Genomic DNA, 20,092 nt, shown 5'->3' with positions numbered 1-20,092 from the left:
GCACACAGAAACCACGCTACACTCACGCCATTACGATAAACGTACGCGTACGGCACAGCAAGCGTAGCTCTGTCGTAACCATACTGCACACTTTTATTAGGTGACAACACAAACGCACCTCCGTCCGCTGCCAGGACAGCTAGAGCATCCGCATCGAGAAGTGCACAACGCTTGCAGAAAGCGAAGGTTGCGGCGCGGTTGCAGTGCTGCTAGAGTAGCTAGGGTGCTAGTGCTAGGGTAGCTAGGGTGCTAGGCGCCATTAACAAATGCAGCAGCTCAAGATGGCGACCACGACGTACATCCACTTAAGAATCGCGCTGTCCACGAAACATTAGTTCACACACTGTTCACGTGCTCTTCCGAGAAAACACTGTTCACGTGCTCTTCCACAGAGGCAAAGCACAGAAAATTCAATATTGTTCCATATATCAATAGCTATAGCGATACCAGATTTCATTCTGTATGTCCAGAAACAGAAGTGACAGGCATTACAGCGGGACGCGTGTATTTATTATTGAACATTGCTTTCATTAGTGCCGTGCGAAGCTTAAAATGAGCTATCACCAGCGTTTCTGGAACAGGCGACGTCCGCTGATTAATCGCCGCCACACTTTCACGCTGCTGATTGGCCTACATCCCGAGCATCTGCCGAGAGCGCGTTTTGCTGTCGAGCTGACTTGCACAACAGAAGCAGCGTCGGCACCGATCATGGCGTCATGGATCGGGACGCATGCGTGAGCGCTGTTTATTCAGCAGAATAATTCTTGGTCCGTGGTTGTAACTTTGACAGCCCCAAGATCAAGCTGCACACATTTTAACGTGCTGGCGATGCGAATGCCAGTGATAGACGGCCCCAAACTCGAGACTCTGGCACAGTTTGACGCAATTTTCATCGATATTATCAGGATGGCGCAGTAAATACGATTTGGCGCACTTTGCCGACACATGTGCATACGCCAAGACAGATTCCCCCCCCCCCCCCCCCCCCCCCCCCGTCTCCACTATACAGGCTGAGAGAAGGATCACTAACACATGAGGATGCCTTCTGCAATATAGCAAACGCTTGAAGGACCAACCGCGCATTCAAATTTCCATTTCTATCGATAATCTTAATCTCCTTCAGTCGAGGATCACACCTGCACGTATCAAGCAAGCTGCTTTCATTTCTACAAATTTAGCAGCGCGCACTTGAATGCGGTCCCACACAATGAGGCAACAGTGAACGGTGGCCCAGCGCGTTTAGGTTGTCGCCTATTAAAAGCGTGCATGTAGACTTAAAGCCTTAAAGTACCACTACGCCACACGCGTGCCCGAGCAGATAGCTAAAGGTGATAGGGTTGTCGGCGAAAAGTCATACTGGCGCGTTCGTCGGCGGCCACCATCACGCCTTCGTTCTTTCCCAATGTTTATCCGCAAAGGCGTTGTCGCAATCGCGCGGAAGTCGGAAGCATTGATCAACCAATTTCTGCGATTCTAGACAAGATGGAAGACCTATTGTGGCACATTTTGACGTTGGCAAGTTCAGTGGCGCTGTAAACTTTTATGGCACAAGTTATCGTGGTACGCACTAACCGGTAGGCACAGGAACACTACGGCCTAACGGCCAGAGAATGCATTAATCTCTATGAGACTCGTTTGGGGATTCGTTGCAACTACGTTTTAACCATTAGTACGTTTAAAGTGGTTACGTATTAGAAGGTTTGACTGTACTATAATTTTTCTGATTCCCACCTTTCACCCCACGGAACCTCTGTCATTGGTTCCTGTTGTTTTTCTAACGTTGGCTGGTTGCATTGTCATGCATTGCCCCGTGGTGCCATCTAGCATTGCTGCTGGTTGCCGTCGAAAGCAAATGCATCCCTTTCATTGAGAGAGTTGGGATGTCTGAGGTCATTTGCGGAGCTTTACACAGACCCAATCTTATCTCAGCAAAACAAACTTAGACAAAAAAAAAGGGGCAGGAAAGCAGTTGATGCGGGATGACAGGGCCACCCAACAATTTGTGGTTTTCAGCGAAAATTAGAAGGGTCTATTATGCCTCTAAATACATGAAAAATGGACTGTAAAAGAATATTTCAGTGCAAAACAAGCCCTACAAGTCGCTGGCTATAAATACTGTCCACCGCCGGCGACCGCCATTTCGCCATGGCGTCTGTGATGTCATGTGCTGCATGGAGCACAAATCATTCAATTTCAGTGCCAAGGTGAAGAAAGCTAAAATATTTCAATTTAACACGCAGCTGATGACGGAAAAATTTTGCCGGAGTGCAAGCGCTCACACAGCAATGCTTGTTACGTCACGGCTCGCGAGTGTGCCAGTGTTTCCCAACTCTCAGGCTACTCGCATGTTTATAAAAATATTTAATTATAAATTAGGTGCTCAACCAAATGCACTAAAATTTCGCCAGCTTAGTTGTGAATGCACAAGGATTAACCCACATAACATATATTATGATTGAAAATTGGGTGTCAAGGCCCCTTTAAACAAATATATATGGCAGCCAACACCACATTCAGAGGCTGCCACGTATATTCACACACACAGGAACAAAGTGAGCCGGGTCGCTTTACAAAGTGCTATGGTAGGTGAAAAAAAAAAAAAAAAAAAAGAATGGTACTTTGCTTATACCCTCCTTTGTTTCCTTTTCTACATTATTATTGCGATTGAAATTGCAGTTAAACCTGGATATAACAAAATTGACTAATTCCTGAAAATTTTCGTTACAAAGAGGTTTTACTATAATTTACTATACATAGAGCATACAAGCCGGTATAACACGCTTTTAAACTTAAAAAATTATGAATCAACGCAAGGGTAATCTGTTCATTTAACCTTGAAGTGAAGCTTCACAGCAGCGCGGATTTCCCCTGGAGAGGTGTATTCACGGTAAAAGACCCTTCCACTGCAGTGAAACTAGCTTTACAGGGGTTTAGATGCGGTTTATATATGTTTATTCATTCATTTCAAGTACTTCGAAATTTAGAATAATTTAAATTCATTTCAAAATGAACTTGAATACTGTCATACTCGTTCGAATATTCAAACTGCTCGCATATTTGCACAAGCCTAGGTTGTGGAGCATGGAGATGGGGCATGTAGATGGGGAACTACTTTCGTCCTGAAAGTAACACGTCTGCGCGGTGCACTTAGCCGTCTCCCACAAAGAGGCAGCAGTGAACAGTGGCATCGATCATTTGGGTAGTCTCCTATTAAAGTGTGCAGTACGCTTATAACTGCGCCAGGCCACACGAGAGATCGAGCAGTTAGCTGGAGATGCTTATCATAATAGGGTTGCAAGCAATCAAATTGTACTGGCGCATTTACTGCCTGTTGCCATCACACCTCCATGCATTTCCGATGCCGATCCATTAGGCATCGCCGCACTACACCGTGAGAGTGGCCCCTTCAGATTTTCAGTTTGCTTCACCCCATAACACCTTGGTGTTGCGGCAAAGCTGACTATAGAATCCGCTACGGCTACATACGAATCGACTCGCGAAAGCGCTGGTTCAAGACCACGAGATGATTGTCATGGCAGTAGTGGTGGCCTCAATTAATGCCGTTTCAGACCTGCAATTTGAGCAGAAAATCCGAATAAGTGGAAGCAGAAGTTCTGTGTTCGAAACTTCAGACGTTTTTTACATCGGCTCTATAGGGCTTGTGGCGGTGCCATGAAAAAGTCCAAAATTTCAAGCATGTCCGAAAAATCGGCAGTTGACTGTATACATGAAAAGTTAGCATAGCCATGGTCTTCCAATATTTTCATCACACTTTCTTACAGTAGGTCACAGCAGCATCCAACCAGATCGGCACATCTGCCATACTTACCTTGTACTGCAATGTGGGCAGAGCAAGGCGCTGTTCCACCAGTAGATCAGAAACATATGCTTCTGAGTGATGACTTGTTATGCACAAACTGACAGAGTGTAGACCGCCCCGACGCTGCATAATAACGAAAAAAAAAATTGTGTTGGCACAATTTGCAAGAAATTGATTTATGATGGCTTACTAGATAAATTGGCACTATTTTACTAGCCTACATTTCCTTTTCTATTTTTGCACAACTCTCTTTTAGACAGCACAAGCATTTTTTTTTTCTGCTCTGCATGCCAACCTAGCTCCACTGTTGCAATCAGTTTGCATAAAGACTTTGTGAAAAGAAGTTGACTCTACTCTGGAGGACACTTACAAGGACACTGAGTGGTAGGTCAGAACTGGACAATGGTGAGAACAGCATGAGTGTAATGTGGGATGCACTTCACAAGCTTCCGTGCAAGAAATATAAATAAGAGCAATAATTATATGTGCAATGTTAAAACATTCACATAGCATTCTCATGTTCCGATTTGAATGTCTCAGTTCTCTGGCTGCTGAAATAGCACAGCAAGCAGGTCTGATCACAACTAGTGTTTCAATGATGACAACACTGGCACTCAATTCCTCAGCTCTTCTAGCGAGGAAGAAGGCAGCGTGGAGTCACGTGCAGATTTATAATGAAGAGCGAGACAATTCGAATTCAATGCTGCTAGGTCGCATTGCTTCTGCATTCTGGTCCTGACACACTGGCTAACTCCAATGTGATGGCCAGCTGCCTCAAGTCATGAGCACCAAAAAATGCACTGTGGTTCTCAGTGAAGCTGTCATTTTTGACCAATCTGATGAGGTGGCATGCTTTTTTGGCTGCCATCATGTGACCTTACAAAAGAATCTATGAACAGAAAGTGCAAAATAGGGAAGTGATAACCTTCAACAAAATCATAGAAATGGACCAGGAAGCATCCGCATGTAACGCAGCATACATACGCCAGCCATTTTCAAGACTGCATCTCCTTAAGGTGGGCACAAATAGACAAGAAGAACATGATCATCCAGCCTCTACCATGTTCATTTAAGAGTGGAGAGTGCAACAAGGTGTGCAAGATGGCCTTCACCAGCACTTGACACAAGGCTTCCTTTCAAATAAAATGTGACCGAACTGCTACTGGCCAATTTTTCCCGTATAATGTCCAAGAAAATGACAATTTGATTAACCCTGTAGACTTGAAAAATATCGAATTAGTGAAATAAAGATGCTGGACAAGAAAAGGAAACCCACAAAACAGACAGGACTCATCTCGTCTTTTTTTTTGTTTTTGTGCACTAGTTAGACAAGTCTTAAGTCTCCAATGTACACAAACTAGCCCAACTTTACAGGGGCTGCTATCACCCCCTGTAAAGTCATTTTCGCCTCATGGCACACATGCTTTCGGCGGTTAGTTGTAATTGGCGTGGTTAGTTTCACCGCCGCCGAGTGAGAGATGGCACTGTGGTCGTGCAGTGGCGCCACTTGGTGGGAAGCGAGGTTACACTAGCGCTTCAGGAAGCGCGTTTTCCCTCTTTTTGGGTTTGGCCCGGCCATGGACGGTCGTCTCCTGCGGGAGGCCCGTTGGGACGATTCCATGGATCGTTTTCACGGGATACCGGGGCGAGTCTAACGTCGGCACCGCCGCCGCATTCGAGGTACATTGTATGTGTTATGTTGTTTGGTGTGTGTTTTGTTGTATGTGTGCTTTATTGCCATTGTATTTGGTTGTTTAGTATGTTACTAGTTATGTATTAGATTTGGCTGGTGAGCTCGCCGTTGTAAAAGCGGTTAATAAATGTCCACGTGATTTGTTGCTCGATGGCATGACTGTGTTCATTTGTTCCGAGACCAGCACTTTTTCGACCCCACAACCTTGGCTTACAAGGTATATTGCATTATCAATCAGTCATACCAGTTTTATGACGGTCAAGAGCTCTATTTCGCAATGCTTCTTCGAAGTGCTGCGAAAGCATTCCATAAAAGCAGAGACCTATTGTGATGACATCCACAAAAATTGCCCGCCTGCCCGCCCTACCTCGCCCCGCCTCAACCAATGAGCCCACACGCCCACTCGCCCACCCACCCATTCACCCAAGCACCTACCTACCTACCTGTTGTATTTAGAACACAGAGGAACAATGCATCCAATGCATGATCTTCTTTATTTAATTTCCCCATGTGACCATCATCACCTTTATTCATATATACATTTCCCCGGTTGATAAAAAAAAAAAACTATCGTTTGCGTAGCACATAGTTCTTGAGCTTCAACATAGTATTTTTTTAACTCGTCCACTCTTCCGTGGTGGCTGGCCGGTCATTTTGTCCTGCAGTGAAGACTGCTTTGCAGTTGATTCACTGCTGCCTTGTGCCGCTATCTCTTGCCGTGAGGTAAATGGACAGTCAGCAAGCTGTTCACTCACAGGAAACGCACTACATTGAAGAGACTTGTCAGGTAGGGGTAGAGCCCACTCTGAATACCAGGTCAATTTGTTGTCAACTTTTCCACAGCTTCTGGATTTATCGCTTGAAATTTGGAAGCATTCCACACTTGACTGACTTCCAAAAGAAACGAGGCTGGCCCTTGTTGCTCAATAATCATCTTTGGGTCCGAAAAGTGCGAAGATATTTTCATGTGAACTGATCACTTTCTTACGCGGACGTAGTCACTGACGAGAAAGTGTCTTGCCCAGGCTCCGCGACGGCAGTCTGCGTAAAGCATTGAAGTAGCTTGTTTTTGTCTCACATGCTCATGCAGCTGTTTCATTGCCTGTGCCGTGCCGTGCAGCAAAAGACACCCAAATAGTCTCTCATGGCAACACAGATATCACGCTGCTCATATACTGCCGAAGGCGAAGGTACGGGCGCGGCACATTGTGATGTCATCCACCCTCCTAAGTTACATTTCTAGTTCTGTGGGCCCCTTGTCTTGTGTTTCTTTACATCTGTCTATCCTCATAACCCTCATCGCCATCATATACTGCCATCTGGACAACAGATTTGAGGACTCTATTGAACCTTTCTACAAGCCCGTTTTCTTACGGGCAGTAGACAGAAGAAAAGCAATGGTAGACAGAAGAAACGCAAGGAATTCAGCCAAGATGAACTACGGTTCGTGGTCGGAGACTGTTTCACTAGTGTAGCTTTCACGAGTAAACACTTGTAGCGGGAAGTTCTTGACCACCGTCGAAGAAACTTGTCTTGAAAAAAATACTTCTGGCTACTTGCTGTGATAACCAATAAGCGTCACTGCATAACGCAAATTGATGGGAGCTTGCTCAAATGGCCCAATAATATCAATGGCAATCTTCTCCCAAGGTTTGTCATGGAAAGCTACTGGCTGCATAGATGCTGCAGTTGGCCATGCAGATTGGTCACATGACTGGAAAACAACAAGTTTTAACCAGCTGTTCTACATGGTCATCCATTCGAGGCCACCAGTACAACTCTTGCAGTTGCCTTTTCGTACAACTGATCCCCGGATGTGATACATGTGTGACTTCCATCAAACGATGAGTGAGGATACTTGGAATTACTATCCTATCACCACGGTAAAGTAAGTTGTGTAGAATAGATAGTTCTGCACGTACATGAAAATATGGCATTAGCTCCGCTTCCAGGGATTTTTTATCAGGCCAAGATGACAAAACAAAGTCAACGACTTGCGATCGTACTGCCAGATGCACTCGCTGCTTGTAATTCTGCCATGGTTAGCATCGGAGAAAGAAGGCAAACAAACTCGTTTTCAGCAACCTCATTAGTTTCTCCTTGCAAAGGCAGTCGAGAGAGCGCATCAGCCACCACGTTATCGCTTCTCTTGCGTTACTCTACGGTGTAATTGTAACAAAGCAGTCGCACTGACCAACATGAAATGCACAATGGCTGATGCCCAATACCCTAGGTTGACAACAACGTGACAAGAGCACAGTGGTCACTTCACAAAACAAAGGGGCGACCACAAAGGTACATGTGCCAATGTTCACAGGCCCGAACGCATGCTAAGGCTTCACATTCGCCTGCAGAGTATTTCCTTTTGTTGTGGGCTCATGGCACGGGAGGCAAAGGCCTGTAGAATTCCCTTGTTGACTTGTTGCAGCACGGTGCCCAGTCCATACCCGGAGGCATCGGTCGTAACAAGGACGGGAAGGTTTGGGTCAATGTAAAACCTTGCAAGTTGTCAGCAGTGATTTTAAACGGACGAAACTCTCTTTGGCAGCTGATGCCCAAACAAACGGTTCGTTGCCTCAAAGCAATGCTCGTAAAGGCTCCCCAACATCAGAAAAATGGGGAACGAACTTGGAGTAAAATCCTGCCACACCAAGCAGGAAACGAAGTTCGTTTATGTTTGAAGGCGCAGGAGCTTCTTTCATTGCTTGAATAGATGATGCTAGTTGAAAAAGTCCTTTGCCGTTTACAACAAGTCCCAGAAATGCGAGTTCCATGACGTCAAAAATGCACATCTGGTTCAGGCCCGCTTAAGAAAGTCATTGCAAAACGGTGCGAAGATTTGAAAGATTGTCTTCTCAAGAACGACCATAGACCATAATGTCATCTATGTAGAAAAGTACACCTTTGCACCCTTTCATTATGAGATGCATCATCTTCTGAAATGCTGACGGGGCAGAAGCTAAGCCAAAACATGCTCTTTTAAAGCAAAAAAGCCTTTCGTGCGTAATAAAGGTAGTCATATCACGATTATCAGGACTGAGTTCTAGTTGATGGCAAGCAGACGCCAAGTCCAGCTTTGAGAATCGCTTGGCACCAGCTAAGCTGTGCAGCAGCTCGTCTGTCTGTGGTAGTGGACAGCTATCAATGATTATAGCTTTATTGGGCTCTCGCAGATCAACACAGATTAATATTGAACCATCTTTCTTCCAAACAATCACTATAGGAGAAACCCACTGAGAGGCGTCAACACGCTTTATTACAGTATAACCACATTACAACAGACCTTCATAGTGAAGAGGATTTTGGTCTGTTGTAAAGGGAGTATGTAAAATCGAAGTACTGTTACAACAGACTTTTATGTAAACACTGAATGTGTCTGTTATAACCGGAGAGAATTACAAGCCACAAACATGGTCAAAGAATGCATTTATTCTTAACGGGGGACCAAAAAAAAAATTCGCCTTTTGGAAAATAGCATTTTCAGTTTCTGTAGCCCATTTTCTATCTGATTCCAAAATATCTTCACTGAAAACTACACAGGAGTGCTGCAAAAAATTTTTTGTGTCTGCCAACTGAAACTTGCGGAGATGGCAAAAAAAAAAATAAACTGCATTTTTCAAAATTATAGCTCGGCAACGGCGCAACCGGGCGCCACCATTTTGGGCTCGTCGTAAGAGCATTTCTCAGTGTTCAAGTTCTCCGTTTCAGCTAGCTCCTCCATTCAGTAACTAATGTACAAAAAGCACATGTTTGAAAGGTCAATTCAAGGCTTGTCGAAAATTGCTGCGCTATTTAGTGACGCGTTCACATTCGTTCTGTGTTCACGGGTTGACGATAATTTAAAATACATATAATTACGCTTTAGTTTGGCAGCTGCAAGCGGAAGCTCAATCATCATATTACGATAGCGCATTGCACTTGTCGCGAAGACGGCATACGTGCGCAGAACATAGCAGACGTACGACTGTAATAGCGTTGACTCGTTAGACCCGCTGTTAGAGGTTCTGCTTATCAGCACTTCGGAGCTTATGACGAAGATCACCGCGGGACAACTCTTTGTACTCGCGATTGAGCATGACGTACGTTGAAACATCGGGCACCGCAGCCACGCACATCACAACCAAGCTTTCTACTCGATGTCGTGGCTAGGCCTAACTCCACTCACGGTGCCGTTGTACGAGACGAATTCGAACTTTGCTGGCAAGAACATCGTGCTAGCGGACATGCGAAAACGAAGAAGCCGCAATGTCATTTGTCGCGAGCAACGAATCGCATCTCCCGCTGGCTCCTCAGAACCGCGGATGGGCATTTTGCGCATCGGCAGCGGACCCCTCAGCCTAGTTCGCCGCGCAGCGACCGCTCGAAGCGGTGACAGCAGCTAGAAATATCGCGCGTCAGCGTCCCAAAAACACAACACCAAGCATGCTGCGCGTCGATTTTCTGTCGCTACAGCTAGGCATAGCTGATCATTGACAGACCGGAGATCAGCGACCTTCGTTCTTAAATCGCTACATCGATATTCGCAGCGCACTGTTCCCGCCCCGAAAGTATGCTAAGCGATGTTTGAAGTCGGAAGTTACTGAATTTGGGATGTCCGTGGTAGAAAAATCCGCTGTAAAGGAGTCCTGACCACCTTGCTGGCCTGAGATTTTAGTCAATTATATCCGAATGTCCGTTGTACCAGAATACATTGTAAACGAAGCTCAATCAATGGAACAAATATGGAGGTCGGCATAACACTGAAAATTGGTATGTAGTATCCGAATGTCTGTTGTAAACAGATACGTTGTAATGAGGTTATACTGTATGTCTTGAGCTTCAAGTTCCTGCAGTTCCGCCAGCACCTGCTCGCGAAGGATAAAGGGCAGCCGTCGTAGCTTGCTGGCACAGGTGGAACGGACTCGTGAACCTTAACTTTATGTCTCAATCCTTTGGCAAGTCCGAGCTGTTTGTCAAAGAGATGTTCATACTCTGAACGTAGCTCAGTTGGCAATATAGGAGTGCTGGAGGTCAATGCAAGATACTGAAGAGATTTACCTTCAGTATTCATCTGTAATGCCACAATCACATCTAAGCCCAGTACAGTGGTGCCTTCAGACACGACATACAGAAGAATGCAAGCAGTTCTGTATTCAAACGCAGCTGAAGCGACAAAATAGCCTCGAACCCTTTGACTTGGAGTAGTCGAAAAGCTGCGCTGAGGTAGACTTCAAAGGGCAAGTGCTTGCAAAAAACTGATGATAGAGTTCTTCAGCCAAAATAGTGACAGATGATCCAATATCAACTGGAAATACGATAGTCCGACTTTCCACAGCGATGGATGCGTAAATGCCATGCTAGTCCCCCTTGACAACATAAACTGTTTTTCTGCTACAGTGAGAGCTAGTGTCGTCGTCATCATCAACTTGTCGAACTTTCGCTGCATATCCATACGACCTACACATAAAATCTAAGTGCCCAATCTTTTCGCAGTGACAACATCTGTGCTTGCGGGCCTTACATGCAGGACTTTTTTGCAATATGATCAGTCGCTCCACAACGATAGCAAGCATGAAGGTTCTTGGTGCCTTGTACAGAATACTCAAATGCTTTGGCTTTGCACTTATCATAATGTGTGCATTCATTTGTTTGTTCTGAACACAAAGAAGAGCTTAGCGTTTTTTTAATGCGACGAACTGAAGCATTGTCAGAAAATTCCTTAGCTTGACTCACGGCTTGTTCGTATTGATTAGCACTTGTGATAGCTAGAAAACCTAGAGGAGAATCTAGAGGGGAATTGTGAAAACCTAGAGGGGAATGTGGCGCCGTGATTGTCCAGCCACCATGAGGATGATGGTAAGAACAGGTTTTCAGACTGGATTGCATTAGTGAACTTTTTTCGCTTTTTTAGTTAGCGATGTCTTTTCTACAGTTTCAGTATTGCTTCATGCGCAGCAGCTCTATCCTGCCACAATAATGCATACGGTGTTCTCAGGCAAGGGTAGCGGGGTGCAGTGCAAAGCACTCAAGCGGTGCCTTTGTTGTCGAAAGTGGCTGAAGCACGCTAGGTCTCTTGGTTTCCGACGACGTTGTGGCTTCACAGGTTGTATTTGACAGTTTTAGCAATGTGTCGTTTATGCGTTGCTTAGCACAGATGTAGTGTCCCATGACAGTACAGGAAACAGCATGCAGCATGTTTTTTTGATAAGCGTGTCTTGCCAAGGAACGGTCAGCTTGGTTGCAAAAACGACGGTGAAGCGAAGTAGATGCAGTCGCACTCCTCTGACTCGGCTTTACAGAAAAGCGAGGAATGCACCACTGCTCTTACAATCGTTATTCGCATGGGCAGACACAGCTGGCGTTGCAGCAGATGATACGTTTAGTGTTTGTCACTCAATACAGTATTTCTATTTCCATAAATATATTATGCATACTTTCGAGAGAATAATACCCGTGTCTGGTTTCACTGTTGTAAAAAAGTAATTCATGATTTGGTAATGCCAAATCTGGAACACAATTACAGAGCAATGCATACCCTGTTAGTCGAATTTCTACAGGCTTCACTCCAATCTCACGGTCACGCAAACTTTCTGCAATATGTTTTACATACAGAAGAATTAAGTAAATTTTCATTGAAAATAGCTTCATGTCATTTTGTTTAAAGCTCGGTAAACAAGCACCGAAAATCTCAAGAACGAAATCCATCCAAAGCAAATCCGAAGCCTGGACTTCACATCATTTCCATGGTGGTAGAAACATCACTCAAGGAGCCCCACACAACACTTGCGCCAGATTCCCCTAAAGGTTTTATAGAATGCAACTCTACGAATCAAACATCTTTACTGAAATACAAAACTAGACAAAGACTAGAGGTCATCATGCTCAGGCACATAGCACCTGTCCTTGTTAGAGTAGTCTCTTCCTAATTCACTTCATTTAATGAAGGGGTGGAAGCGGGCTTCAGTCTTTTGGAGCAGCTCAAGGAGCAGGAATAATGCTGTTTTGGAGCAGCTTTGCAGCGGTAAAAGGGGAGTTTTGGAGCAAAGCAAGTTAGTTGTGGAGCAGATTTCTAGGGTCAAACATCATTGTTAATTGAAACTTTTTATTTCTGGTAAACACAAAAAATTCCAATGGTTTTTATCAAATATTCAATACTGATAAACCAACCAGACTCACCACAAATTTATATGTTCCTAACATTAAAATATCACAGCCGACAGAGCAATCACTCCGAGAAAGCAAGAGATAAGAGATGCTTTGGATAGCAACACTTGGACTAGACCTCAGACAAAAGAAAAACGTTTATGTTAATAAAATACCGCAGCTGACCTGAACAACAACTGAAGACTAGAGAACTGCTAATAAAAGTTACCTTCACTATAAACCTCATGAGACTCTATATAACAAATTAACAAAGCTTATGCTCCCGTCATTAAAGTGCTGCAGCCGACAGGAGAACCGAGATGAAAATAGAAATAAGCAATGCACTGCGTAGCTAAACCTGACTACACTTCAGGGAAATTTTTTTTAAATGTTCACATTGACAAAACAAGTACAAATGAGAAGTGCTGACATGCAAAAATGAGAAAATCAGAGAACTGAAATGTTCCCTTTTATTGCAACATCAATTATATGGACACTCTCGGCGGGTTTTTGCCATCACCGTCATTTTCTGTATAAAGTCTAAATCGGTAACATCGCCACACGCATAGAACGTTATGCACGCCAGTAAACGCACGCAAGCACTGGGGATAAACACAGCTGAAGCAGAGATGACACGAGCCGGCCATCGCTGTCGCAAGAACAGTGCATATAACATCCCCCTGTATGCGAGGCCTGCCGTCAATTGCCCCTCAAGCAGAGAGGAAACACCCCACCCGTTTTCGTAAGGAGCATGAAGGGACGTAACGGAAGGGGGGAAGGGGGGTTGCGTCGCTCGAGTAGCAACTGCGAACCCAGGCGCGGTCGCTAACGCTGGTGCACGCTATCTCAGCAGACATCAGCAAACGGCCTGCTTACTTCACATTGAGAAAACAGACAACATAAAAATTGCTTCATTTCTCCTGGAGCAGCCATATTCCCTAACATCAGCGTTTTGCAGAATTATACGAGATCAGATTCAAGAGATTTAGCTGCTAGCCTTATTTCATATTGACCACGGACGTCAGTTTATGGCAGACGTCGAACTCCTCCGTATGTGTAGCTCGAAACTCAGACACCATCCACAGACTAATGGCCTTACCAAGCGAACAAATTGGACACCGGTGAACATGCTGTCAACGTAACAGTATAACACCACAATTTCTTGCTATCACATTCACTGCTTCGTCCTTGCAGCAAAACTGATTTTTTCGCAGTCTCTAACATTTACGGAAAGCACGCCGGGTGTTGATGATAGGAGTCTGCTTGGGCGCGCCACATTGCAGACGACAGCAGCACATGAAGGCACCAAAGACTGCTTGGGAGCAGTTTCAGTGCAATAATGCGTTTTGGAGCGGGATGGCGCCGCAGAAGCGGATTGGCACAGTGCGGCACAAATGGTGCAGCACTTCCACCCCTGTTAATGCTGCATGCTCAGAGCTAACTGTTGGGATTTTATGTAGGGGTGTGCGAATATTCGAGTTTCGAATTCGAATCGAATAATACATAATCGAATAATTCGATTAGACTTTCGAATAGCTAGTATTCAAAGTTTCGAATAATTCGACAGGACGAATATCTAAAACGTGACAAAGGCCAATTGTGCAACTTTGTTAGGCTGGGGTGGCTAAAACTAACGCTAAGGTCCTTACAGTAGGCCTTTCGTTAAATTTTCACCGATATCATGGTTCAAAAGCGAGCGCATGTTTATTTTAAAGGAGATTATGTCATTTCCACACGTAAATAGACACGAGAAAACTGTCAAGCCCTTGACAACTTTTCGCTTCCGAAACGAAGGCAAAGACTTCAGGCTTAGTTCGGTAGTGTATGCCGCAAGTACCGTAAAACGTTCCGACTTTGGCCCGCGAAACCCTTGGTGAGTGGCTTCACATATGAAAATTTGTTCACGCTGGGCTGTCACCACTGCCGCACCGCTCATTCAGAAACTCCCATGGTTCCAGTGCGCAGTTAAAAGGCTGTTTTGAACGGGCGCCCGACGAATTTTTGGTCTGGAGCAGCCATGGCGATGAAGCACATTACTGTTGTCAGATGAGCCGTATTGCACGACCTTGGGAGGGAAAAAATTAGGTACCCCCTCTGTTAACCGTTAGGAGGTAAGGAGTGTTGCTGCTGAGTGGAATAGCGGCTCTTCTATCAACATGCTTACGCGGCCATAAAAGCTGGAAAAAAAAACCCTCCCTAACAAGCACGTAGTAAAGCTGTCGGCACACCGTAGCATCCCCGATTTTTTTCCTTTTGACTTGCCGTAACTGGCGGCCGGTACACATTTCGTGTAAGTATACTATTGAATATTCTATATTTTTGGCCACTATTCGGCATTATTCGATTCGAATTCAATTCGAGATGAAATTTCACTATTCGCACACTCCTAGTTTTACGTCCAGAAACCACGATATGATTATGAGAGGCACCATAGTGGAGGGCTCCGGAAATTTCGACTACCTGGTATTTTTACAGAGAGCTCAAGAAAAAACCTAAATCTAAGCACACGGGCCTCTAGCATTTTGCCTCTATCGAAATGCGGCTGCGGCATCCAAGATTTGGCCACATGACCTTCGGGTCAGCAGTCGAGCACCATAACCACTAGACCATCGTGGCAAGTCATGTTCAGAGCTGCACATGCCCACTTGAAAGTTTGCCATTTCCATACATTGTTTTGAGTTATTGACATAACAAAAACAAACTGATATTCAAAAGCCAACTGATATAAAGTTGTATCATGAGAAGCTTGCACGCACGGCTCTCCTTTAAGTACAAAATAACTTTGTTTACAGACAGGCTCTTACAAACTGGTGATGCTGTCATGCGTGTGTCTCTTATTGTGAGAGATGCGGCAACCAATTAAAAATTCTGGGGTTTTAAGTCTCAATATTACGATGATCTAATTATAAGGTGATGTTAACACGTACAATGTACCGCAAATGGGATGTGGCCGACATTCGACTCACCGCATGAGTGCGTGAGACCGAGCTGCGGCATCGCCCCCACGGACCCTGTGCGAGAGACGTCCATCTACGAATGCTGCCAAACCCCAAAAGAGACTCACTGCTGTTCCCTGTGCGCCTGCCTAATCTTGCCGACAGGGCGGCGCCACCTAGGGTGGCTCGATGCAAGCGTCCCTGTGAGAGCAGCGCCATCCCTCGCATGGCGGCAAAGACGCTAACTACACCAACCCACTGGACGCATGTGCACCATGAGGCGAAAATGACTTTACAGGGGGTGATAGCATCCCCACAACAAATAGTGCTTTTTTATTTCGTACACGTTTCTCATGCTGAGAAACATCGAATTATGCTGCACTAACAAGCCCAACGCTCGACCTTAGTGATTAAAAGGGACACTGTAGAATGGTGCTCTAAATTGTTTTCACACATATTGAAATGCTGCTGCCGCAATCTGGATCGAACCTATGACCTCAAGCTCGGTAGCACAATGCCACAGTCAGTAAGCTACCACAGCACGTGTGAGAACTAATAGAATTTTCTCCAGTGATTAAACAATTAATTACATCAAGTTTTCACTACCACGCTTGTAGGGTTGGTGTTTTGGCATGACAAAAAATTGGAATAAAAAATGAAATGGAATGTTGCAACATAGGAACCCTCATTGTGGTCACAGATATTTGAAACAAAAATAGGGCACTATTTTTGTTACATTAGTACTTAAAGCAAAATTTTCAGTCCGCTCTGAAGAATTCAAACATTTAAAAACAAAATGGCTCTGTGGGGACAAAGTAATGCTCAAATGGCTAGCATATGCATTTTAATTCCATTTAAATTTTTTACAGACCTCTACTGATTGTTCATTGCACAGAGGGCTCAGGGAAAAAAAAAAAAAGAGGGGTCAGGAGTATGTTGCCCTTCACACATAATCCTACACAATCATGAAAATTCACCATAACTAACATTCACGGTATATATATATACAGACCTTCAAAACCTTGCACACCAAGGTTCGGTCACCACTTGCTAACTCGATAAAGGCAGCTTTCGTTTCAGGTGTCCAGCCATCCTGGAGAGAAAAAATAAAGAGGGGACAGAAAAACATATTTAGCATTCTTTAAATGCAGTTGCCAAAAAAATGATGGCACAACATTTATAAAAGCAAGGTAGCTAAGGTGATGAATGCATAAAAGGAAACAAAAAAAAAAATGCGGGAAGTTTGCACTAAGTTGCGCAAAGCTTGGCACAGCAAAGCTGGTTGATCGTCAGCTAGTTGTGCTGCAGCACGGGAATCACAACACCTGCGGCGATTGGATCCAGCGTGCTTGGCTGAAGAAGCGGCAGCCAAGAGAGGGCGACGGGCGGATCCGGAATACGTGCAAAGCTTGTCACTCTGAAAGTCTGCATGTGCTGAAATCGCTGTACCTGAGCCACGGTGTAAGAAAACGTGGCAGTTGATATGGTGACGGCGGCTTGGCTATTTTTAGCAACGGCACAGCGGGGATGTTTTGTTAACGAATGTCTTACTGCCAGCTTGCACAGCTTCGCTGTTAAAAAAAAGTTCCAAAATAGAAATATATGTTGTTAAGAAAATGTGGGACATACTTTCGAATGTGAAACATAAATTCATCATAGTTGAACTTGAGTAGTTGAACTTGAGTGAACTGCAGGGACATGGGACAAGTAAGGTGACAAACAAATACGAGCATGGAACCGATGGCAGCCAGAAGACCACCATCATACCATATATTCACAAAATTTCACATTACTAAATCTAGATCATCGGTTCTCAAACTGGGTTCCATGGAACCCAGGGGTTCCGTAAAGGGCATTTTAGGGTTCCGCGAGCGGTCAGAAGGAATGTGACCTCCTCTAATTTTTACCCCATTAGCACTTAATTTATGACTTCAACAAGAAAACTTGCAAAAAGTTTTGCATTTAGCGAAGCCATCGGGCATCTGCAGGTAGCGAGACACACGCGGTAGAAGCACTAAAGACCTATCATCTAGCGCGCGCCATGAAATTTGTGATTTGCGAACCCGCTGTGACAGAGTGCGTGGAGCACTGGTAATTCATGCTCGTGAGCACTGTTCGTAACACATGCGCGGAGTTCGATTCGGTAATTCTGCAAGCTGAAATATAGAAGAGATTGGCTGTTCAAAGGACATTAACGGGCACGCGGGGTGCTTCGCAGCTAATGGCGCACTGGCGTTCACATGGCTCAGTTCATGCATGCTGATGTGCCACTGCACAACGTTAGTTTTGTTAAGAAAATGCGCAAGAGGCATTGCTTTGTTCCAGCTGTGGGTTACACGAGCATTTAGGCTTAGCCTTACCACCACTGTATCGAAGGCTGTTTCATTGTTCGCTGGCGTGCTTTCTTTTTTGTTATGCAAAAGACAAAATGGGCTTTTGTACATCCGGCGATTCATTTGCATGAACAAATTGTTTACGGCACGCGGTGCCTGAAGCATGCACTGTATGGTCAATGGGCACTTTAAACGACTCGCGAGGAGGCACAGGCAAAGGGTAATCAGCCAGTAGAGTGTTACCTATGTATTATCGCGGGTTCTGCATAGACAGCGATGGCCTTCGACATTAAAGATAACAGGCCAATGCGGCAGCGTAAGTACTGTGGTTGCGCGCATCGAGAACACCCCCCCTCCCGCTCAAGGCGATTATCCCCATGCTAAAAATACATAAAAACGTTAGGGGTTCTGCACACTCTGGAAAAGCCGTTGGAGTTCCTCAAGGCCAGCTGGTTTGAGAATCCCTGATCAAGATGATTGCGGGAAGGGCCAGTGAGGTTGTTTTCTCCCTGGCCTTAAACAAACTAGCACATTTATGCAGGCTGGTCAAACAAGACAATGCGATGACCGAAAGCTGCAAGAAGAAGCACACCACGAAATTTGCCGCGGCGATGTTGTGTTGACGTCTCTCTGTAATGTGGTCTCTCGTACATTGGGCAGATGAGATGTTTTATCATTGACCGCCTCAGAGAGCATTCTTGCTTGGCAGGCCAAAGCAGCAATCTCGCATTGCACATGCCAACCTGCAACGATTGCAAACCAGACTTCGTGCGTAGCACCATACTCAAGATGTACATGAATCGCCTTACGTGCGAAATCTTTGGAGCCCACGCAATTCATCGAAGAGACAGCAGTTGTGTCAGCATCCCATCTGTTGATCTGACAGGATAAGGAGCTTGACTACTTTGGCTAACAGAGAGACACTCATTCTTAGACTAACCATGTGTGCATTCGCAGCAGCAAGTGTGTATGTTTTCTGTATATGAAAATAAATCATTTGTTGATAGCCTCCATTCATGTTTCTTTGCAACCTTATCTTCTTACCCTGTCTTCACACAGTACACCCAAGTTCAATATGTACCAACCAGCCCAGCTTAGCCCCCTACTTCATCATAACTCTTATGTGTAGTGGTAACAAGGCACATAAAACGTCCCTTGAGGTGCCATCTAGCTTTACTATGATCACATTATATGAAACATATTTATGCATAATTTGTTTATGCACTTTCGGCATAGACTTTCCAAACAGAGAAGCATTTTCATTGACTCCACACCAAAAAATGTTTTAACATCAAGCACATTTGGGTACCCTGGACTGCATGAATAACCTCACATCAGCAAAGTGGTTTGACAGGACTAATAATATGTCAGTCACCCCAAAAATGCATGACAACTGCTCTCTCCATTCACGATATCGGGATGCTTGCCATCACTGGAACATGGAATGTTATTTCATGGCATCATCACCCACAGCACAATTAAGAACATACACTCAAAACTGGTCTCCCATCACTCTATTAAAAACTACCGTATTTACACGATTGTAAGTCGACTCTAATGTAGGTCGAACCCCCTAAAATCGCACAGCAAAAAAAAAGAATTATGGTGTGCAAAGGTGGCTTCGCGGCAGTCCTTCACAGCACTACAGGAAAGCCAGCTTCGTGGCAATACCCAGGAATCATTTTTTAGAAAATTTTCCGCGAAACCTTGCTGAGGGTGCAGGTTATACACAAGAAAAGACGATATATATTTCAGGTAGAGCCGGAACGCAAACACAATGTCGTAATCATGCCACGGCGTGCCTGATGTCTCGTTTGTTTCTGTTTTGGTTGTAAGTCTACCTTTCAACTGAAACTAGTTTTGGTTTCTATTGTAAGTCGACCCCCACACTTCGGATTTCAATTTCAGTGATGCTACCGAGGACTTCTGATTTGGAGCAATTTTTGGAGCAGCAAAATTTTCGTTTTGGAGCACTTTGGAGCAGCAAAATTTTCATCTTGGAGCACTTTGGAGCAGATAATTTTGCATCTGGGAGCACTTTGGAGCAGCGAATTTTACATCCTGGAGTGCAATACAGAAGCATATTGCATTAACATTCAAGCACCTCAGTATTATTATGGGGCTCTTATGAAGGCTAGAAATATTTCGATTCATTGCAAATCTCATGGAAAAAATCATCCCAGGAGCA

General features: G+C 44.7%; 1 protein-coding gene across 2 annotated transcripts in view; it reads right to left on the bottom strand.

Moving 5' to 3' along the window:
* LOC119396069 (uncharacterized) overlaps positions 1 to 20,092 on the bottom strand; it is a 189,906-nt gene that overhangs the window by 84,693 nt on the left and 85,121 nt on the right. For both annotated transcript variants that reach the window (XM_037663142.2, XM_037663152.2), the window contains exons 11-12: positions 16,584 to 16,664; positions 3,830 to 3,943 (exon numbers count right to left, since the gene is read on the bottom strand). In XM_037663142.2, coding sequence (XP_037519070.1) covers positions 3,830 to 3,943; positions 16,584 to 16,664 — 195 coding nt within the window. The remainder of the gene's footprint in view (positions 1 to 3,829; positions 3,944 to 16,583; positions 16,665 to 20,092) is intronic.

The sequence above is a fragment of the Rhipicephalus sanguineus genome, chromosome 1, assembly GCF_013339695.2.
Source record: "Rhipicephalus sanguineus isolate Rsan-2018 chromosome 1, BIME_Rsan_1.4, whole genome shotgun sequence".
Classification (NCBI taxonomy): domain Eukaryota; kingdom Metazoa; phylum Arthropoda; class Arachnida; order Ixodida; family Ixodidae; genus Rhipicephalus; species Rhipicephalus sanguineus.
This window is presented reverse-complemented; position numbering and strand designations above follow the sequence as displayed.